The sequence below is a fragment of the Rhea pennata genome, chromosome 5 (genome assembly GCF_028389875.1).
Source record: "Rhea pennata isolate bPtePen1 chromosome 5, bPtePen1.pri, whole genome shotgun sequence".
Classification (NCBI taxonomy): domain Eukaryota; kingdom Metazoa; phylum Chordata; class Aves; order Rheiformes; family Rheidae; genus Rhea; species Rhea pennata.
The window spans coordinates 58,200,433-58,220,125 of NC_084667.1; the positions used below are offsets into that span (position 1 = coordinate 58,200,433).

General features: G+C 39.1%; 1 protein-coding gene across 5 annotated transcripts in view; it reads left to right on the forward strand.

Moving 5' to 3' along the window:
• Positions 1–2,413: 2,413 nt before the first annotated feature.
• Positions 2,414–19,693, forward strand: part of WDR20 (WD repeat domain 20) — a 48,532-nt gene continuing 31,252 nt past the window's right edge. For 4 of the 5 annotated variants that reach the window (XM_062576756.1, XM_062576757.1, XM_062576761.1 and 1 more), the window contains exon 1: positions 2,414–2,686. In XM_062576756.1, coding sequence (XP_062432740.1) covers positions 2,423–2,686 — 264 coding nt within the window. In that variant the 5' untranslated portion in view covers positions 2,414–2,422. Of the gene's footprint in view, positions 2,687–3,808; positions 3,837–19,693 lie in introns of those variants that run through there. The other variant, XM_062576760.1, reaches the window with a different exon arrangement.

Below are 19,693 nucleotides of genomic sequence, written 5' to 3' on the forward strand. Positions count from 1 at the left end.
CTTTGTTTATTCTTTGGATCACACTCATTCCTTCAGTGACACATGGCCTGCTGTGGCTTCAGTAAGATTTGCATTCCATACAATCCTTCTTCCAAAGTTGCCTGCTTTGTTTTTCATAGTGATCTAGCCAGTCTTTTCACTGTGTAATGAGTAAGACATACCAAGTCTGACAGCTTGGAGCAACAATTAACATCTTTTGGTTGAATTATTGTCTTCTTTGAATATTATTATTTAGAGATCCTTGCATTTCCTACTTTTCTTTGATGACGGAAAACATTCTGATCTTCTCTTTGGAAAAGTACATGACATTTCTGCATGAAGGAACCACTTTCAAAATGATGACTCCTAAAATAACTATAGTTCTGCTCACCTACTTTATGTGCTTTTAGGAGGCCATCAATATCATCTGGCAGGGCCAGCTGATAAGCTAACAAGATCTATCAGTCATTATTGATTGGATTTATCTCACAAATTTTAAGCAAGGTTTCAACATCTGGCCTTTTAAAAGTTTGATTATCTGTACTTGTTCAGATGTTCATTCAGATATATATTGTATATGAGTTAACCTGGAGGTCTTCAGCTGTTTCTTGTCTCTCAGCTGCATTGTAATACTATTTTGATGCTGAACATCATATTTAGCTGCAAATGAAATAATTTTGAACTAATTTGATTTGGGACTAAATGCCTTTTGCCCTCTGGAGTCTGAGTGACTTCTGTAGTTGAGCTGATCTAATGGACAGCAAGGGAGGTGGAGGTCCTGCTTCCCTCCTGCTCTGCCATGGCCTCCTGTACCCTCCCTCACAGAGTCACTGTTTTTCATCTGATACCATTCCTTTCACATTTGGAGGAGGGGTTAATTCTCTACTCATTTATCTTTCTCAAATGGCTCACCATGAGGTCAGATGAGCACCACTGCTTGTGAAGGAAGTAGCAGCAGCAGATAGTCATAGTCAAAAATGAAGAGAGCAGGACAACCTCTTTTGGTAGCAGCCACATTAGACCAACTCAGTCACAATATGAAAATATATCTTTAAAGTGCAATTTTTATTTTTTAATTTAAGGTGATCTAATGCTGTACTACTTAGCTTTTCCCAGTTGCACATTCCCAACTCCTTCCTTATTTTGGCTCTATCGGTTCTGGGAAAAGTTAGATGAGCTTGGTTGCTGATCATCAATTTCCTGCCTTTTCTTTTTGTGGGGTTAGTTTTTAAGCAGCTCTGACTTACCCTTGGTGGCATGATTGCTAAAACTGATGCAAGAGAGACAGTAAAAATATGCAGCAGATCAGAGCAGAGATCAATCCCCCTTTTTATAGTGGGAGATCAGTCTTAAACTAGCTTAATCCAATCATGATTTCAAACCATAGGCTGTAGTTAGACAAACTCTTTAAACTGAAACTGTTGCCAAAGAAACAGTCTTTCCTCCCTGCCCACTTGAAAACAATTTTTTTCTGACCCCATGCAACTTCCTCCCTCGTGCCAGCAAGGGCATCGATCGGCTTCACCATGCAGCACAGCCGGCCGGATAGCTGGGTGACCATCAGAACAATGAGGTAAATTATGGGACAACCAGTTTTTCAGGTTAACGTTCAGCAGGGCCAACTCCCCAGCCCAGCTCTGCGCACACAGGCACGGTGGCACCGCTTCCTTCAGGGGCAGCGCCAGCTTGACTTCCAACGTTAGTCGAACCAGGGCTGCACCTTGTATTTGTTCTCTCTCGGACAGACTCCCCCGTCGGGACTCTGAGGCCCGGCCAGGTTTAGGAACCTCGCCTGGGCCAGCAATTCGGCATCTTGGCGACGTGCTGGTGGGGACAAAGCTGCCCTGGGCCACGGCCTCAGCCGAGCAGCGGCAGCTCGGTGCTCCAAGCCAGGGCGCTGGCACCGCATTCCCCTTTGTGCGACCCCCTGGGAGAAGGTTCATCCTTGCGCGGCCGCTACCTGAGCGCCCACGCCCAGGCGCTCCCGCAGCGCGCTCCGCACGCGCGGGGCGCCAGGTGGCCGGCACTTGGGCGGGGCCTCGCGGTCGGTTACCGCCTTCCCTCGCGCGCTAGTGGGCGCCGAACCGACCCACACCCGCTCGCCGCGCCGCCGGGCGGTGCCCCGGCCCCGGCCCCGGCCCGCCCCGTCTCCCACAGCCCCCGCCCCGCGCCGCCACCACCGCCCGCCGCCATCTTGAGCCGCCCCCTCGGCGCCCGCCGCACCGCCCCTCCCGCCCCCGCTCCCGGCGAGGCCCCGCCCCCGCCCCGCGAGGCCCCGCCCAAGTGCCGGCCACCTGGCGCATGCGCAGGCGCGCAGTAAACAAGCAGCGCCGCTCCGCCCCTTTACGCCGTCTGCGTGGACGCCTCCGCGTCGGGCCGCGCGAGCCCCGGCGGCGGCGGCGGCTGCGCAGTGGAGCTACATCCGGGCACTGGGGCAGGATGAATGCTCCTTTCCAAGATGGCGGCGGAGGGAGGAGGGAAGGAGATGAACGAGATTAAGACCCAGTTCACCACCCGGGAGGGGCTGTACAAGCTGCTGAGCCACTCGGAGTACAGCCGGCCGAACCGGGTGCCCTTCAACTCGCAGGGCTCCAACCCGGTCCGCGTTTCCTTCGTCAACGTCAACGACCAGAGTGGCAACGGAGACCGGCTCTGCTTCAATGTGGGCCGGGAGCTCTACTTCTACATCTACAAGGGGGTCCGCAAGGTACCGGGGCTCGGCCGCCGGGCTGGGACGGGGGCGGCGGGGGGCTCCGCGGCGGGCCGCCCCCCCCCGCCCGGGGGCCGGCGGGGGGCTGGGGCCGCCCCGCGGGGCTGCGGCAACTTCGCCCCCCGCTCCCCGGGGCCGCGCCTCGGGGCTGGCGGCTCCTCGGCCTGGGCCTGGCTGTAGCTGCTGCTTCAGCTGCTCTCCGCATCAGCTGGCTTGTAGGGAAGCAGTCGGGGAGGGGGAGTGTAGGCCAGGCCTGGAGGGCTCTGCGAGTTGCTGTGGTGCTGGCTCGGTGCTAAAGGGCTATGTTAAATACGGCTGTCAACGCCGGTGGGTGTGTGAGCGCCCCTCCTCAGCGACGCGATGGCTTGGCCCCTCCTTGGCGTTTAGGGGTGCGGGCTGGCTTTGCAACAGCAAGGCAGCTCTGGGCCTCTTTCACCTGCTGCTTCAGGTCTGAGGCTGCTGGATGCTAATGCTTGGCATGATTATGGTGGTGTCAAATCCCTGCTTTCAGGATGGCGGGAAGAGGATATTTTGCTAGTTTTGACTGAATAGTTACAGCTTTCACTTTAATTTTAGGCCTTTATTGTGACATTCAAGTGCGGACTCTTTCTAGGGTTGTCTCTAAATGGGAGCAGTGCAATGAGCTGAGTTTTACAAAGACAGAAAATTTCTGTTATAGGAAAGAAACACAGATTCAGGCTAAGAGATCCTCCTTAATGTGAATATTTAATGCAGGGCTAACTGTGTGCATTTGATGTCTCAGTTCACTGTATTTATAATCAAACTTCTTCTGTCTGTTGTTTCTTAGGGTCCTTGCCCTCACAGGATTTAGTGAGGCATTCAGAGTTTGTGATGCTAAGTTAGTACATGTCACTCAATATAGGTAGACAAAAACCTCATGATTGTCAGTTTTCTGTTTTGAAAAGTGGATGCTCATTATCTTACGTGTTTGAGACTCAGCTGCCATAATGTGAGTACCTGTGAGAATCACCCTGCTTGTAGCCCACTGTGCAGCAGGGAATGAAGGCACAGAGAACTAGTGATGTACCCAAGGTCATGCAGGAAGCTTGTAGACAAGCAAGGAATTATACCTGAATCTACAAAGTCCTAAGCTAGTGCCCACATCGCTCCTCCACCTATACGAAATGTAAGTGCTAACTGGAGAATAAAGCCTGCCTGGGTATTTGTTGACTGTGACTTGACAGATCTGTCCTATGTAATTGTATGGAAAAAGGGCCTACTGATTTTGCTTTCACACTTTAATGAATTTTAATAATCTAGTTATGTTGTAAATAATATTTAAACGAAGCTTTTTTTAAGTACCTGATGAGTGTTTTGTATCAAACAGTAACTGCTATTTGTGTGCAGTTGCTATCTTTAATGCTTACAAGATATTGTGGGTGGCACTTAATGTCTCTGAAAATCTGTCTCCTAAATTATTGCCATGTTTGGATTCAATTTTTCCATACAAAATAGCTGTAGACTTCTCTAATTTACATTACAGAGCAGGCCTTCATATAGTCTAGTAGTTGTACATGTGATTCTTAACAGTTGTCTTAGTCATCTCTCACCACACTCAGAAGAATAAAAAATCTAAAACCTGGAAGTGCATTGAAAATAGGGAACCGAATAACTTTTTCAAGTTAAAACTAAGCTCAAAGCCATTTTTATAATACTTTTTTTAGATGCTAAAAGCTATTTTTGTGGTACATGTTAATTGAAAATTTTGGTTTGTTGAATTGTTAGCTTTGAGGCATACCTGTTACAGCATTAAATGCTTTGTTTTTCTCTCTGATTAGTATAAAGCATTTAAAATAGATTTTATTTCAATGAGCTTTTAAAGTCTTAACATTTAGAAAAATACTGCATGTTCTATACATATTTCTTAGGAGTTTATTTTGAAATTATTCAATTGGAAGTCATTGTTTTATCTATGTAGAAAGTTGACGTGAGAACAAGCTGGCAGCTTTTGATATGATTATTTCAGCTTTCCAAAATCAGAAGTTATATATCTTGTGGTTATCATAAAAGAAAAGAAGCTACTATTACCGAACTGGACACTGTCTTAGACTGGACAAACTATCAAAATCTTTACAAGCCATTCTGTTTGAGGGTGGGGGGCTTTATCAATTTAAGACAGACTGATCTGTGACCCTCTGTATACAAGTGCTGACTAATAACTTCATAATTTCATAGTTATCTAAGCCTCCTTTAAATTTGTCTTCCTAATTACTTTAAGACGGCGATATTCTCATTGTTTTGGCTGAGTTTTCTTAAGTTATTGAAGAACAACATGATGTTAGTGAAGTTGTACTGTATGTATCTTGTTTTTATTTTTTTTGTTTGTTTGCTTTGGTTCAATTCTTGCTAATGAAATACTATACTTTTCCTGAAATGAGTGAGAGAATTGTGAGGACTGTATTTTTAAGAGTGGTATCTGTTAGATACCTAGATAATTCTTGCATCGGTAATCCATTGTAGATCAGTACGCATCAAGTAAGAGTCAGGCTTAAGCCATGAATGACACTTAAGAATAAATGATCTGAATACTGAGTCAAAGATACTACTTGAAAGGTTATTCCTTAAAATTACTGATGCTAAGCTTTCTTTTCATTTCCATTGGATACTAAATATGCTGTATCTGCTATGTCTACTTTTTAAATTATCTTTTACCTAGATTACTAATGTATGTGTTTCATTTAGGAAATGAAACTTGTATGAGGATCAGCATTTCCAAGGATCTTTCTTTAACCTTGATCCTTCTTCCAAGAAACTTGGATTAAAAATTTTATATCCAGCTCCCAGGGCAGGTGGCGTGCAGCTTTTAAAGCTGATAGATGATGATAATAGTTCAGACAAGAGACAGGAGGGGTGTTGGACAGCTCTTCAAGCTGTCTTTAGGGGCTTTATGAAGCAAACAGCTTCCTTTTTAACAATGCAAAGGACAAATTCGTGAAAAAAATCTGAGTTTTTACTATTTCACAGTTTTATGTTACCTTTCTCAATGAGAGCGCAGTTTTGAGCCAGTGTTTTTTTTTTTTTTGTTTTTTTTTTTTTGGTTTTTGTCTTTTTTGTAATGAAACTTACACAGCTTTTTTGTATAAATAAATAAGGCAATGCAGGCTTCCAGAGAACTGCTGCCTTCTGATTTGAATCTACTGAGAAAGAGAGTGAACCTATAGTTAAGTAAGGAGAAACTAAACTGTAATAGAATGAGATGTGGTTGCTTTACTTAAGTATGTAATTATTCTTGACTGCACTGAGTATCATTGGGCTTTCCCTTTCATTCCTTCTCAACTTTGGATTTAAGACTAGATGTGTATAATGACCTCTTGTTAAGAGAATTAATTCATGGTGACTTTCTATGAACTCAGCTGATCTAGGACAGCTGAAGATGATGGTCTTGCAGTGTAGCATCCTTATGGCACTGTGCTCTTATCTCCCTCTTGCTGGCTTTGGCACTACTCAGCCTCTGGTTGAGCCAGTCCAGCTTGCTAAACCAGCAGCAAAATACTCACATTTTTCAGGGTGGATTTTCGCTCAGTTTGGTGGGCCCAACTGTCTCACGTAGGGTTTAGAAATGGCAAGGACAGTCAGCACAAAGAAGGGGTTTGGGAAAGCGAACAAGACCGCCCCATTCCATGGCAGTAAGCCGCCAGAGCTGTTTGCCTTATGAAGTGTCATCAGAAAAAAGTCACTACATCCACTTCGACCTTAAGTAAGATTCAGTGATCTGTTCTTTGTGGATTGTTGACTTAATTTTACTTAAGAGAGTTTTAGGTGGTAGGGGAAACTTTTTTATTTTTTTATTTTTATTTTTTTTAGGCGTTTACTTTTTCATGGAGTAGGGAGTATAAGGTAATCATATGGAAGTTATTACTCAAACTATAATATAGTGATGCTTTGGAGGGGATCTCTTTCCGTGCAGCCCCAAATCAGGAGTGAGGGCTATAACTTGATTTTTGCATATGAGACAGTCTTGGTATACTTAAATGTGGTTTCTGGCTGGCTTTGCAAAGTGATTTATTAGTTGATTCATTAGGCTTGAAAAGGAGAGGGCTATCTCATCTTCCTTGCCTTAGAATTAACTGACAACATGAACTTTCTAGATTGCTGCTGACACTGTCATAAATCTGCTTCCTTTTCTGCTAGGAAGCTAGTGCATTTTGCTTTAAAAAAGTTTGTATATGCTAATTAGTGCATTCTCTCTGCTTCTTGAAAGAGTTTCTGGACAAATTAATTTGCAGCTGTGACTGCGATATGTAATGGTACGTATTAGCAGTAGTGTTACATAGTACTCGGTCTTAATTTTTATTTAACTTACAAATTTGAATGTGTAAGTTTAACTTAGTGTACTGTATTACAATTTTTGCATTCTATTTAAATTCTGCCCACCATATCTCTTTGTTAACATGTGGCAGATTTTCCCAACACTGGTTATTTTATCTCTGAAACCTCCTTTTTGCCCCCAAAAGTAAAATAAAATAAATAAAAAGGTTTTGCCTTAAGTTGTACTTTTTTTCTGCAACTAGCTAAAGCAGCATGAACTAAGCTTCAGCAGTCCTTTAGTAACTATACAGTATTATAATATAGTGTAATGGTGTTGTAGAAGCATATGTAGGTAAGAAATTCAGGTTGAGGGTGGCAGGGAGAACAGAATCTCTCTCTCTCTCTTGTGGTGAGCAAGGGACTTGGAGGTAATCATATTTGAACTAAGATGCAGATAGTCTCATACCTCAACTTCTCTTTTTAAAAGTTATCATACTGATAGTTCATTGTTATCAGTAAAAATACTGATGACATACAGGATTCCTTCCTTTACAATTCTCTGAATTAGCATTTTTATGTCTGGCTTGATACTGCAATCTCAGTTGAGAAGTGTTCTGTAGACTGTTCCTCTTGGATCTTGTCTCAACAGAATGATAATGGGTGGTGTTTATTACTGTGCTTAATGTATTGCCCTGGGAAGAGTCTGTGAGACAATTCTAGGTTGAAGCTGGAATCTGGTGGACAGCAGTCAGGTTTTTCTTGAGATGTAATGGGGAGGTGAGTGGGAGGTGAGTTAGTATTTCTCTGTGTTTAGAGATCACTAAGCTGTGTTAGGCCTCAAAAAAAAAAAAAAAAAAAAAAAGCAACCCACATTTCGGTAGCATATACGAGCTATAAAAATATTGATCTATAAAGATATTCAAAGACTTGCTTGTTCTGAAGCAGAGTAAAGTATGCCTACATAATTTTGACCAGTTCTTAAAACTGGAGTAACAAGACTTCTACGGTGTACATAAATAACTTGTTTTTATGCTTGATTTTCATTGGATTCCCTAATATCTAACTGAACTGGGTGGGTGGTAGTGAGGAGTAAGATGTTTACTGTTATCTACTGTGGATTTAGAGAACAGTTGACTATTGCCTTTTTTTTTCTTTTTTTAAATGCTTTTACATATTTGAAAACTTGTTAGTTTGTCCTCTCATTTTCCCTGAAATAAAGATGCCTAGTTCTTTTAACTCTTCTCTGCAGATCATCACTTCTGAATGTCTGATTGTTCTTGTCAATATTAGCTTCAGTTAACTTGCATTTTCACTTGCAGTACCTAAGCTAGATACAGTACTTTTGTCATGACTTCAGTGAAGAATAAAGGAGAATAATTGCCTACTATGTCTATCTTGCTAACATATTGCAAAATTTGACATTTTTGAATCCTCCTCATAGTGTTGACTCATTTGATTTGTTTCCTATCATGTTGCTATTTTTCTCCATTTTATCTGTGCTGTTTTGTTTGTAAAATTGCCAAGTAGCATTTGTATTCAATTTTATTCAATTAAGTTTGAGTGTTTTTATTTCCAACACTGTTCTGAATACTGTAAATAACTTTTCCAATCTTGATGTCCTTAACTGATTTGAAGTATATTCTCATCTGTTATCAAAAATATCTCATAAAACTTAAAACCCATAGTTACTGAGCTTGCGTATAGGTGTGCCACATCACGTGGGACTTAATAAAAGCCTTATTAATGTCAAGGCATTGTATTTGCTGCTGAACCTTTTCCTTAATCCAGTTATTTGTTAGAAGACAGATTGTTTTGATGCTTGCTTTTGGCAAATTCACCTTGAGTGGTTTTTTTCCCCCTCTACTGTCTAAGTCCTTACAGACTGATTCGTTTCAGTGGTTTTGATACCAAAGAAAGGTTGACTGCTATGATTGTCTAATTCTACTATAAGGTGCTCTGCATTGGAGTGTTTGTTTATACCAGAATCAAAATATCAGTGTTACTGCCAAAGAGATGACCTGCAAAGCTGGCTGTGTAGAAGTACTGCAGCAAAGACATCAAAACTTTCCTCAGAGGTATCTGGTGCCTGCAACTGGGAAGATACTCTTTTTCTGTGCTATAGGCATTTGCATAGTCCTCACTTGTTCAGATATCCTGGATGTGACATTCTGTAACCTATTTTGGCCCTTCTAGAAGGGATGATACATTTTTTCCCCCCAAGGAATTCCTTAATTTCTTTGCAAGGAATTTCCTTTCTGTTTTGTTAGATTCTATTTTGTTAGAAGCACTCTTAGATTGGGACTGGATTTACCAGCCCTGTGGTAGGTGGTAATGTGGCTGAATCAGCAGTACTTTACTTGTTTATTCATACTCATGAAGGTGTTTGAAAAGCTTTTGGAAACTTGTTTCAAGTCTTTAAAGGATGGATATACTTAAGAACTTGAGTTTTATGATGTATATAGATGATTTCTTTCCTAATTCTAGCTGGGCCCTATTAAGGACTATCATGACATGTTACAAAATGCACCTGTAGAATATACTGAAGGCTCTTTCTTGTAACTTTTTTTTTTCCTTCAATGACAGACAAAGGAAATGGTGAAAAGGTAGTATAGATTACAGCAATATAGGGAAGTTTGAGTTTAACATTTTGTTATGAGGCTGATAGAGCTGAGTTGTGGCTAGCTGAGCAAGAGGAACTCTGAAGAATGAAAAGTTGTTTAAAAATGATGAGATGTTAAATATCTTACTTTATTCTCTTCTCCAGTATTTCCACTTGATGAAGCTTAGAAAATGGTTGTTCTTTGGGAGTTGCTTCTAGGTTTGAGGATATTGGTATTTAGTGCTTTTTACTTTTTCTAGCCTGTGCTTCAAGCCTACATCACAACTGTCTGACTTCAGTAAGCTTTGCAGTGCATCCCTTGAAGGACTGCTCTCAGGGTAATGACAATGTATTTCTTGTATTCATGGCTGCCTGTTTGGCTGGCATGTTTCAGAAAGAGTACTAAGCTATGCTGATCAAATCCAAAAAAATGGTAGATGGTATTTTACATGTACTATTTTACTGGTCACTGCGGGTAGAATTTTTCATTGTTGTTTTGTGTTAAAATATATTTGTTGTAATATTGCACTCATGAAGTCAGTTGGTGGAATTAATATAAAGCCATTGATTGTGAAGCTTTCTCTCGGCAAACTGACAAAATTCTAGTCATAATGTTTCACAGATACAAATAATGGCCATTTATGTGGCACAAACATTTCTGTGTCTGGGCCAGCTTTGTCAGAATATTTACAAAACGATTGTGCTATGTTCTTGAATAGCAAGGAGCTTGTACTATGCTTTGACATCTGGCAATCTGCAAAACTTATAAAGTACATTGGAGATGTTTCAAACTCAGTTTAGATGTTGCCTAGACCCATCTCTGAGGGGATTACAAGCCATAATTGTCATCTTTGATGTTCTAGAATAAAATGTAACACCTTACTTTGAAAAATTTTTGTAGTTCTCTGGCTAAAAGCAACCAACTGTAGTACTTTCTTTGGAATGATGTGTATCCAAAGGCCAGTCCTGACTATGAGTTGACACGTTTAGACAAACTGCTATTTGAAAATGGTCAGGGAAAGTCAAAGCTTTTTGTCCTGTTAATACCTTCCTCCTTTAGAAAGCTTAAGGAAATGAAACAGTAACATAACATTAAATGTAACAAGCTGTAAGATGAAGTAATCCTACTGTATCCTTCTAAGAAATGTAGTGTTTTTTTCCTTCCTCTGCCTCACCTCACTTGTAAGTCCAAATGAATGTGCAGTCCCTCTTCTGAATCCCCTCGTGTTCTTATCCTCTATAACTAATATAAAGTCAATGATTTTGATTTTTTGGCTTCTGTTTAGCAGACAGTTGGTAGTTTGAATGTAGCCTTGTAGTCTTTGGGCAGGACCACCAGTCACTGCATCTTTTATATGATAGTGTCACAACTTGATGTTTGAGTTTTGCACTTTCCTTATTCAGTAACGCCCCTTCAAAAGGGTGTGAATGACAAATCTCTACTGATTTCAGTTTTGGTTTATCAACTTTAATAAATATTGAATTTCATGAGCTGTTAATAAAGCTCTCAGGTGGCCATAATGGTCAAAGAATACTTCTGATTTTTAGAACCTGTTCTGTTAAATCTACATGGGATTGGAAAGCAGCTGTATTGAACAGTTCTTGTTTTAATAAAGCCTAATTTTTGTACATCTAGAGAATATGAAGTACTCTGTTATACTAAATGCTAGTCTAAGCAAGAACCTTAACTTAAAATGCCCTGAGTAAGGAGAAAAACTGCATGAATGTTGGATGTTATGAACAAACTTCATTATCCCCAGTCTCTTAAGAATAGAAAATGCAATTATGATTCATCTATTCATCTACACTGGAAGTTTTCGAACACTTTGTCAGGAGAGTGATACTGCATAAAACTTTCAGAGTACTCCAGTTTATGGCCTTAGTACTCCCTCTCAACTAAAAGACGAGGAAGCAGTGAGAGCAGGACACTGAGTGGATGCCAATATATATTGAAACTATCTGGTAAAAATCCACAAGAGTCTTGTGAATTCAACTATTGTAATGATGCCTTAAGGACACTTTAGCCTGCACAAACAGTCACAAGGATAACTCAGTAAATGTCTTCTCATTCTGACTTACAAATGTAACCATGCTAGTAACAAATGTATGATCTTACAAGTCATAGCGTTGTCATATTTTTACCGTGACAGTTTATGCTTAGACTTTTTTGTCATAGTTTTTTGTAAGCAAGACTCCTCCAGAAGCTGTTCAAGTCTACTTTATATTTGAGGTGGGTGTTGGAGCGTTACCTTGGTACAAGTTTGAAGTTATAATTAAAACTAAATTTTGACAGTTGTTATAAAATATTTGTTTGGTGCCTCATTTTTTTTTCTTAGTTGCTGTCCACAGTCTCACTGCAAAAAAAAAAAAAAAAAAAAAAAAAAAAAAGCAATGAAATTTTTAAATTTTTAAGTCATGTTCATCACATCTAAGTATAGTTTAGGTGTTTGAATTTGCATAATTTAGTGATCTGAATGGCTTATGTTGCCTCTAAAATTAAATTCAACTTTAATAGTGTATTGTGAAGCCACATGCCTAGCTTGTCTTTTCCTTTGTATTCCCTCCTTTTTTCCCTAAAAGGATCTACATAGTAAACAGCTGGATGTGTTTCTGGACTCTTTTTTCTTTTTTTAATTATTTTTTAATTTTCAAATGAAAATCTTCTTGGAACCCCTACTGAATTAACAAGTACTATGTTTGAACATTTTAATTGGGAGACTGGGCCAGAGACCATCAATAGCTAGCTGTTTACACTTTTGAGTGTTTATCCAAAGGGCCTTTCCTTAAAAAGTAATATATGAGCGCAGAATTATTTGCATGTTTATGCAATACCGGTTTTCAAGTTTGGTACCAAATATGCTGTAGAATGCAGTATTTCTTATGTGTATTATAACTACAGCTTGTATTGTTTGTCTCAATATGTACCAAATCAAATTATTACTCCATTGCTTATAAATAAATCAAAAAAAAAAAAAGTGTCTGTTCAGTGTGAAGTATTAATCCAAGAGGATGTTTCTTCCAAAGCAGACTTGCAGAAATGCAATGTGGAGTTTGCAAAAGAGATACTTGGGTTGGCTAAATATCTAGGGAATTAATACTGTTTAATAGCATTGGCTATATATCTCAACAGGAGACTACGGGCAAAATTTTGCTGCTGCTCTTAAATGTCTTGTGCTCTGTCTCTTTCCCAAATAAAACTATCCAGTTATAATTTAATGCATAAGGATGGCCTGTCTTTCTCACTTTCAGCAGTGAAGCTGTGTTCCTTTGTACAGAAAAATTTATGGCTCTGAGTCACGGACAGTTAGCAAATACCTGCAAAGTTTTGAGAAACTGTTTTTTCTGGTTGAAGTTACTGTGCTTCTAACACAGTTGGCAGAATAGACTTTACCTATAAATCAACTGCTCAAGCCTAGTTCTGTGTTTTAGCCAAAATGCAGTTTCTTCGTCTAACTTAATGCACTAGACTGAAGTGGGATGGTTAAGCATGAGCACATGCTGGCACTCTTGAAGCAGAGAGATAGGGCAGATAACTGTTCTGGACAACTCATACAAAAGTCTGATGAAGCCGCCTTTAGTGAGGCTTGAGATGATTCATGCTTTTTCTCATAGTGAGAGTTACGGTGTGCTTGCTGGCAATTAAGCTGCTGCAGGCAGTCTAGAGGCATGCTCCAACTCTGTGTTACACTATAGCAGTATTTATTGGTCTCCTTTCTGTCTCTCTGAGCAAGTTAACCCTTGTTGCAGCAACTGTTTGGCCAGCATTGTTCTGGTTGGTGTGAATGTTGGTTTTTGTTAGTCCTAAACTGAGAGAGGCTTTGCTGTACATAAAAGAGCAAGTTGAATGGGCAGGCCAGTCAGATCGGTGCTCTCAGAAGCCAAATCTTATGACACTAGGAACTGCTTTTGGCATGCTTTCTCTTCAGATATTTGGGAACCCCTGCTTCTTTTGCATCACATACTAATCAGTATATGTTCAGTAACTTGGACACTTCCAGTGCAAATTGATAGAAAGGAAAATTCAAATGTGGAAAATCTGTCGTTATATCAGTGCTGGTTAAAGACACGATTGGTTTTTGATGCAGAAGTCCCTAATATAGATAGTATTATTATGCCAGGATCAATGAGTGGGATGATTTAGTAGCTGGTCTGGGTTCTGTTACTAGCCTAGCTGCATTCAGTTCCCTGCTCTGGTGTAGACTTCTGTTAAGACCTTTAGCAAATCACTTGAAATACAGACAGTTACTGAATCAGCAGGACAACTGCCTGCTGGCAGAGCAGTAGGTGACAACAGATAGGTTAGGCACTCCCTCTTACACTTCTGACCAAAATCTGTGTGAGGAAAGAAGCAATGTTATGTCATCATTTGGTAGATTAAACATTTTTAGTCCTTTAATGATCGGTCTTTAAGAAAGTGATTAATAGCAGTCAAAAGGATTTTCTTTGCATAGTATCTGTGCCTGTGAAACTGTCAGCTCTTACTATTCCTTAAAGGATCTCTACCTTGCTTATTTTAAAATAAGGCTATTGGAAAACTTGTTCTGAAGTTGGGGAATGTACTATCTTTTGCTCTAAAACTAACAAAACAGGATTCTAGTTTGCAAACTAGGTGATACCCTAGATTCTGTACATATGAGATTGTGGGAAAGTCTGGTTTTGTTGCAGTGTATGTAGGGATTTGATTCTCAGTATTTGTTTTCAAGTAGTCTATGCTCCTGTTTTTCCTCTGTATGAAGTATTTGTTCTGTAACTCTTTGTCTCACAGATTTGGGTTGTTATGAAATATCTTCAATCGAAGAAAGATGCATTGCAAATTAACCACTTTAGGAAAAGAATTTGGGCAAATGCATTCTTTAAAAATTTGTCTATTACCAAATATGATTACAAAAAGCATAAACTAATGGGTCTCATTTTGGTGTTGGAGCATAGATTATGTGTTTGGTAGATAATTTATTCACATAACCTCTACAGAACTGTTCTAGGACTCCTGGAATAACAGCCAGTTACAGCTTATTTTTAGTACAAAAGTAATTTGGTCTCTATTCTAGTAATACTTTGTTAACATGCTACAACATGATGAAGTTAGTGGCTTAATAAAAATACTGCATCAAAAATGCTGCATCAAAAATGTCTGGCATTCCTGTGGAACTTGCAAAATATAACAGTAGACAGAAGATACAATTTTGACTTTCTGGATGGACACGTTACTGTGTTTTGTTTGACTATTACTGAGCTGTGTAAGGAAATAAATATAAATTGATTAACAATTACTGCTATAGTGAAATGAGTTTCTATAGCAACAGTGTAACGCAGAGTACTATTATCTGTTACAGAAAAGCAGACTGAATAATTTTTTCCTACAAGCAGTGAATTCACTTTGAAATAAAACATTGCTTTGTTATAGCAACAGATAATCCTGAGCTCTTGTGCTTTTTTTCTTTTTAAAATAGCTTTTCCTCCTCTTATGTTCTGAAAGGAGAAGGGGAGAAGACCCTCCTTACTGCTGATCTGTACGCTATTTAGCATAATAGAGTTACACTGGATATGTCACTATGCAGTATGAATTTATACTTCATTTCTGCCCGTTGAGAAGACTGTAAGCAACTGTGAACTTACTCTAATTTGATAATGATAGTATGATACCTTGCAAATCCTAATGAAATAAATAGCTTATATTGCTTCTTTGCATCAACTAGTTTTGTTGTGTGTGTATGTCCAAAGTCTCAAAAAAAATTTTTTTATACTTGAGAATGGCATTAGAGAGGGATGTTCTACTTTAAGCTTCTCTGTTAAAATGGAGCCAAGTGTATTGTCAAGGGACTGCTTCTCTTCCCCGTTCCTCCCTCCCCCCTTAAAACACTTTTAAAGCTAACAACTTTTGAGTGTTCTTGTATCTTGGTATTTTTGAAGTTAAAACGGATGCGATACAAACAGCTTCAGTTATAAAGCTACAGTGGTCTTATCTTTGAACTTAATTTTGCTTAAAGTATTTTAAGAAAATCTTGATTTGGATTTATGATCACTTGAATGAAACAGCAAAAACAACTGTTCTGTGTCCAGCAAGCTGTTAAGCCATATATACGCAGTCTACCTCAAAGAAGTTTAAATCTGTTAATACTGATAGTTGGGCGTGTATTGTTAAACTGCCTTTATTTTGATTCTTTGAGAAAATTTGTACAAACATTTTAGAGAAGAGAAGAATAAGGCTCAAAGCTAAAGTGAAAGTAATGACTTGGATCTGGGCTTTGAAGGTGTGACTGTCTGGAACAGCGGCCAGACGGGTCAGGTAACTTCTGTGTGTGCCTGGGGAGAAGAGGGACAAGTCGGAGAAGACACCATGATTAAGACATGCAGTGTTTTTGAGTTGCCCCATGTTTGGTGGGGGGCATCTAAGTAGCAGCCTACTTGCTCTAATTTAAGTGAGGGGTCACCTTTAATAGTTGTAATTTTCTAACCAGTTTTACTTAGAGGTGAGCCAATTTAAACCATTTGCCAGTGAAAGTAACTAAGTGTTAACAGGTATCCCAACTGAGCCAGTGAACTGAATGAGCACGCTTGCTGAATTGTACCAGTATATGTTGTTTTTAGTAGGAATCCACTTGAGATTTACATACCTATTTTCTTTGGTTTGTTTCTTACGCCTGGTATGTATCTCACTTTTTTTCAGCTCATCTGTGCCATGCCTTAAAATGCTAGCATTAAAAGCAAATGAGGAAGAACTAATTGTAAGTGTAGACAACTGTGACTAGACTGTTGACTTAAGAGGAAGTGAAAGGATCCATTGGAGGAGCAAGAATGTGTTTGGAAAGATAACTATTACTATTTCACGATAGCAATATGAATCTGTTATAACCTGCTAGATTGTAACCCTTCAGAAAGGAGTTATGATTAGCTAAGCATAGATCTAAAGTGAGCCTTGCAGAACTTAGATTATGATGTAGTCAAGGAAAGATGCAGTTGTTACAGTACACTTAATTCTCTCAATTCTTCAAAACTGAAGAGACTAAAACATGCGCTTCAGTGCATGCCAAACTATGAAAGGTGATATATCTCTTTATATGGTGATAGTCCATAAGCAGTATTACAGCATGAACTTCATTCAGCACATGCAGGTATTCAGTATGTTCTCTGCTATTCTGAAGTGAGTTGCTTTTTAATTCACCCTGTTTTTAACTGTGAATATTTCTGCTAAAAACCCTCTGACTGCCTATGAGGCAGGCAGGTATTTTCTTCAGGCTTTTCCTCTATCATATTTAGGTAGAGAAAAAACATGCAACAGCACTAGTCTTAAAAAAATAATAACAATAAAATAAAAAAAAATAAAAAACCCAACAGTGCTGAGTACATGAAAAAGGACTAGCAAGATTTATTTGTAATGGTATCTGTAAATGGTTTATTTGATTGTAAATGTGTAAAACTGAGAAGAATTATCATCTGTTTAGTTTCTTTCACTTTTAGCTTTTGAAATTCTGAGAGAAGTAGTAATTTCTGTATTAGTTTTTTTTTTGGTATACAGTAAAGCATCATCTCTGCATTGTAGTCTGAGGAAAAGTATTAATGCATAATGCTTTTTATATAGGTAGTTTTATTTGAAGATCATATTTCTCAGCCTTATTAGTCTAATACTCTGGCAGTAAGGGAGAATTGGAACCATCATTATTTAGTTTAAAAATCTGCTGTCTGGATATTGAAGGCCCCTTCTGCGCTAATATCTCAAACATACGTCATTAATAGTATGTTCAAACATCATATATGTACTTGTTCAAACTGGCAGCTCTAGAGAAAACTGCCAAATATGGTAGAAATGCTCAAGTAGCCTGGTACAGTAAGTATTTTACCTGAGGGAGGTCTAGTACCTTAAACTCATTCTGTTCTAAAATGAGAGAGAATCAAAACACTTAGTTCCCAATTTCTTTTTAATTTTTATTTATCTTCCTGACTACAGGAATTGTGACAGCTGCTGAAGGAGGACCTCTAATTGAGCTGCTCTTCTAGGAGTGTTTTTAGAAATGCTTAATGTTTTTATTGGTTACTTTTGGACCAAGTAGTAGAATCATATACAGACTCACAAAATTCTCTTAATGATTTTGGAAGACATCACTCTGTAATGAGAATATTTTATAAGGAGAAACAAGCTGATAACAGAATAATAGGTGAGTTGAAACTTCATTGGGGAAGCGTGTACGTGGATGGTTCTTGCTTCAGCCTGAGAACTTTTCAGATAGGATGATTACCAAGATGTAATGTTTATCACAAGCTGAGCTAGCTTGTGGTGCAGCTGTTGAGATGCAGGAGGTGAATGCAATTCTAAGATGTGTCAAATGAGGTTTACCAGTAGAAATAGCGGAGTGTCTTTAATATTGTATAAAATTATAGTTGCTCATTTTGATGAATGCAGATTCTCTAGGATTAGGAAAAGATGGCATCTAAGGTAGAGTTGGAGGAAGAAAAGTGTTTTTAAACTAGCCAAACAGAGCAATTTCTTTCTTTCCTTTCATTCTCTGAATAGCTTAGGAGTGTGGAAAGTGTGAAGCACATACAAGAATAAACAGGTAAAAATTGGCCAGTAACATTGTTGCTTAAAGTAATTAAGAGCCTACAACTTATTGCAGACTAGGATACTATTCAGTGACAGTGCTGGCGGCATTTTGTGTTCTTTTTGGATAGTCCTGTCCAGTTAGCTCTGTAAGTGAATCTTACGTTGGTATGAGCACACATACAAAAATGCTATTCTTAAGTTAGTGCCTTTTTGGCAGTGTGTTTTGTCTGTATGTTGTTTAGGATTTCTGGGGAAACAACTTGAGTATTTTTAGGTTTGTCTGTGTTTGTTGATTCTTTTGCCATGAATTACAGGAAAGCTGCGACTTTTCGAGTACCTGAGGATAAGGTAGTGAATTGTGGGTGAATAGTGAAAACTTAACATGAGAAAAAATTAACCTATGTATGTAGTACAATGCTACTGGTTTACTGACTTCAGAGAAGCATTAGATGAACTTTTTGACTTGCATTCCTTGACAAGGTGGCAACTCCACCTGAAAGTGCCATGAAACACAGGTGAGATTTTGAGGTCGGAGGAGAAACCAAGTTAGAGACAACCAGTGGTCCTACCCAAATGTTAGTTGTGTGATGAATTTGGTTGGGGAAAAGGCAGTAGTATGGGCTGTAAAACTGAGATACCGTGTTTGTTTTGTGGTAAGGGTGATGCCTCTGAAATTGTACAACAGATGTAGAAAAAGTTTCTACGATAGAAGTAGAATGCTGTGTGGCTGTAGCCGCAACTGGTTGCGATTTCAGAAGTATAATTTAGCTTCATTTAGGAATGCAGCTGGCTTGAGCAAATGCTTTCTTGTATTGTGATATGAATAGCATCAGTATTAAAGCTGTGAACTTGACACAGATTTCACAATTGTTGTTCTTGTGTTGACCACAGTATTGAACTGAGTGCCAATAACTTCTCTAAAATTTCTTCTCTGTCAGTATGCAGATCTTGCTCCTTGAATTATGTAAACTAGTATTTAGAAGTATCATACTATTTTGAAGAGGTCAAGATAACTGTATTAAAATACTGGACTACTCTCTTTTTATTTTTTTTTTTTTTGTCTGTTAGTCTTTCAGATGCCTCTCTGTTAATTTCTCCTGTAAAGACAGAGCTGACACAAAACAAAAAGCTTGCATGAGATTCAGAAGTATTTTTAGGCATGCTGAGAGCCAGTCATTTTCCCTCAAGTTGAGAAAGGGAGGAGAGAATAAATAGTACCCAAAAATGGGAGGGAAGGGAAGGAAATAAATAGTATAAAATTTTCCCTAGACGAGTGGAGGATGTTGCCAGATCTTCCATGAATCCCAATTTTGCAGAACTTGCTTGTAATTCAGAAAAATGCTGTTCTTTGACCAGCCCTGCTGTAAGCTGTTGCTAATGGTTGAACACTGTGCGTGTGTGTGTGTGTCTAAAATACTGCAGTGTGATAGGTTACCGACTCTACTGGAAGTACACAAAAGATTTTTAAGAAGAGGCAGAGCATTTCATTCAGAAGCTTCCTAGAGCCTAGCCAGATAAAAAGAACGAAGCAAATATTGCTGGATTTGTTTGACTATGAACCTCTCTGTGGTGCTGGGCAGGGCTACCTTACTGGCTT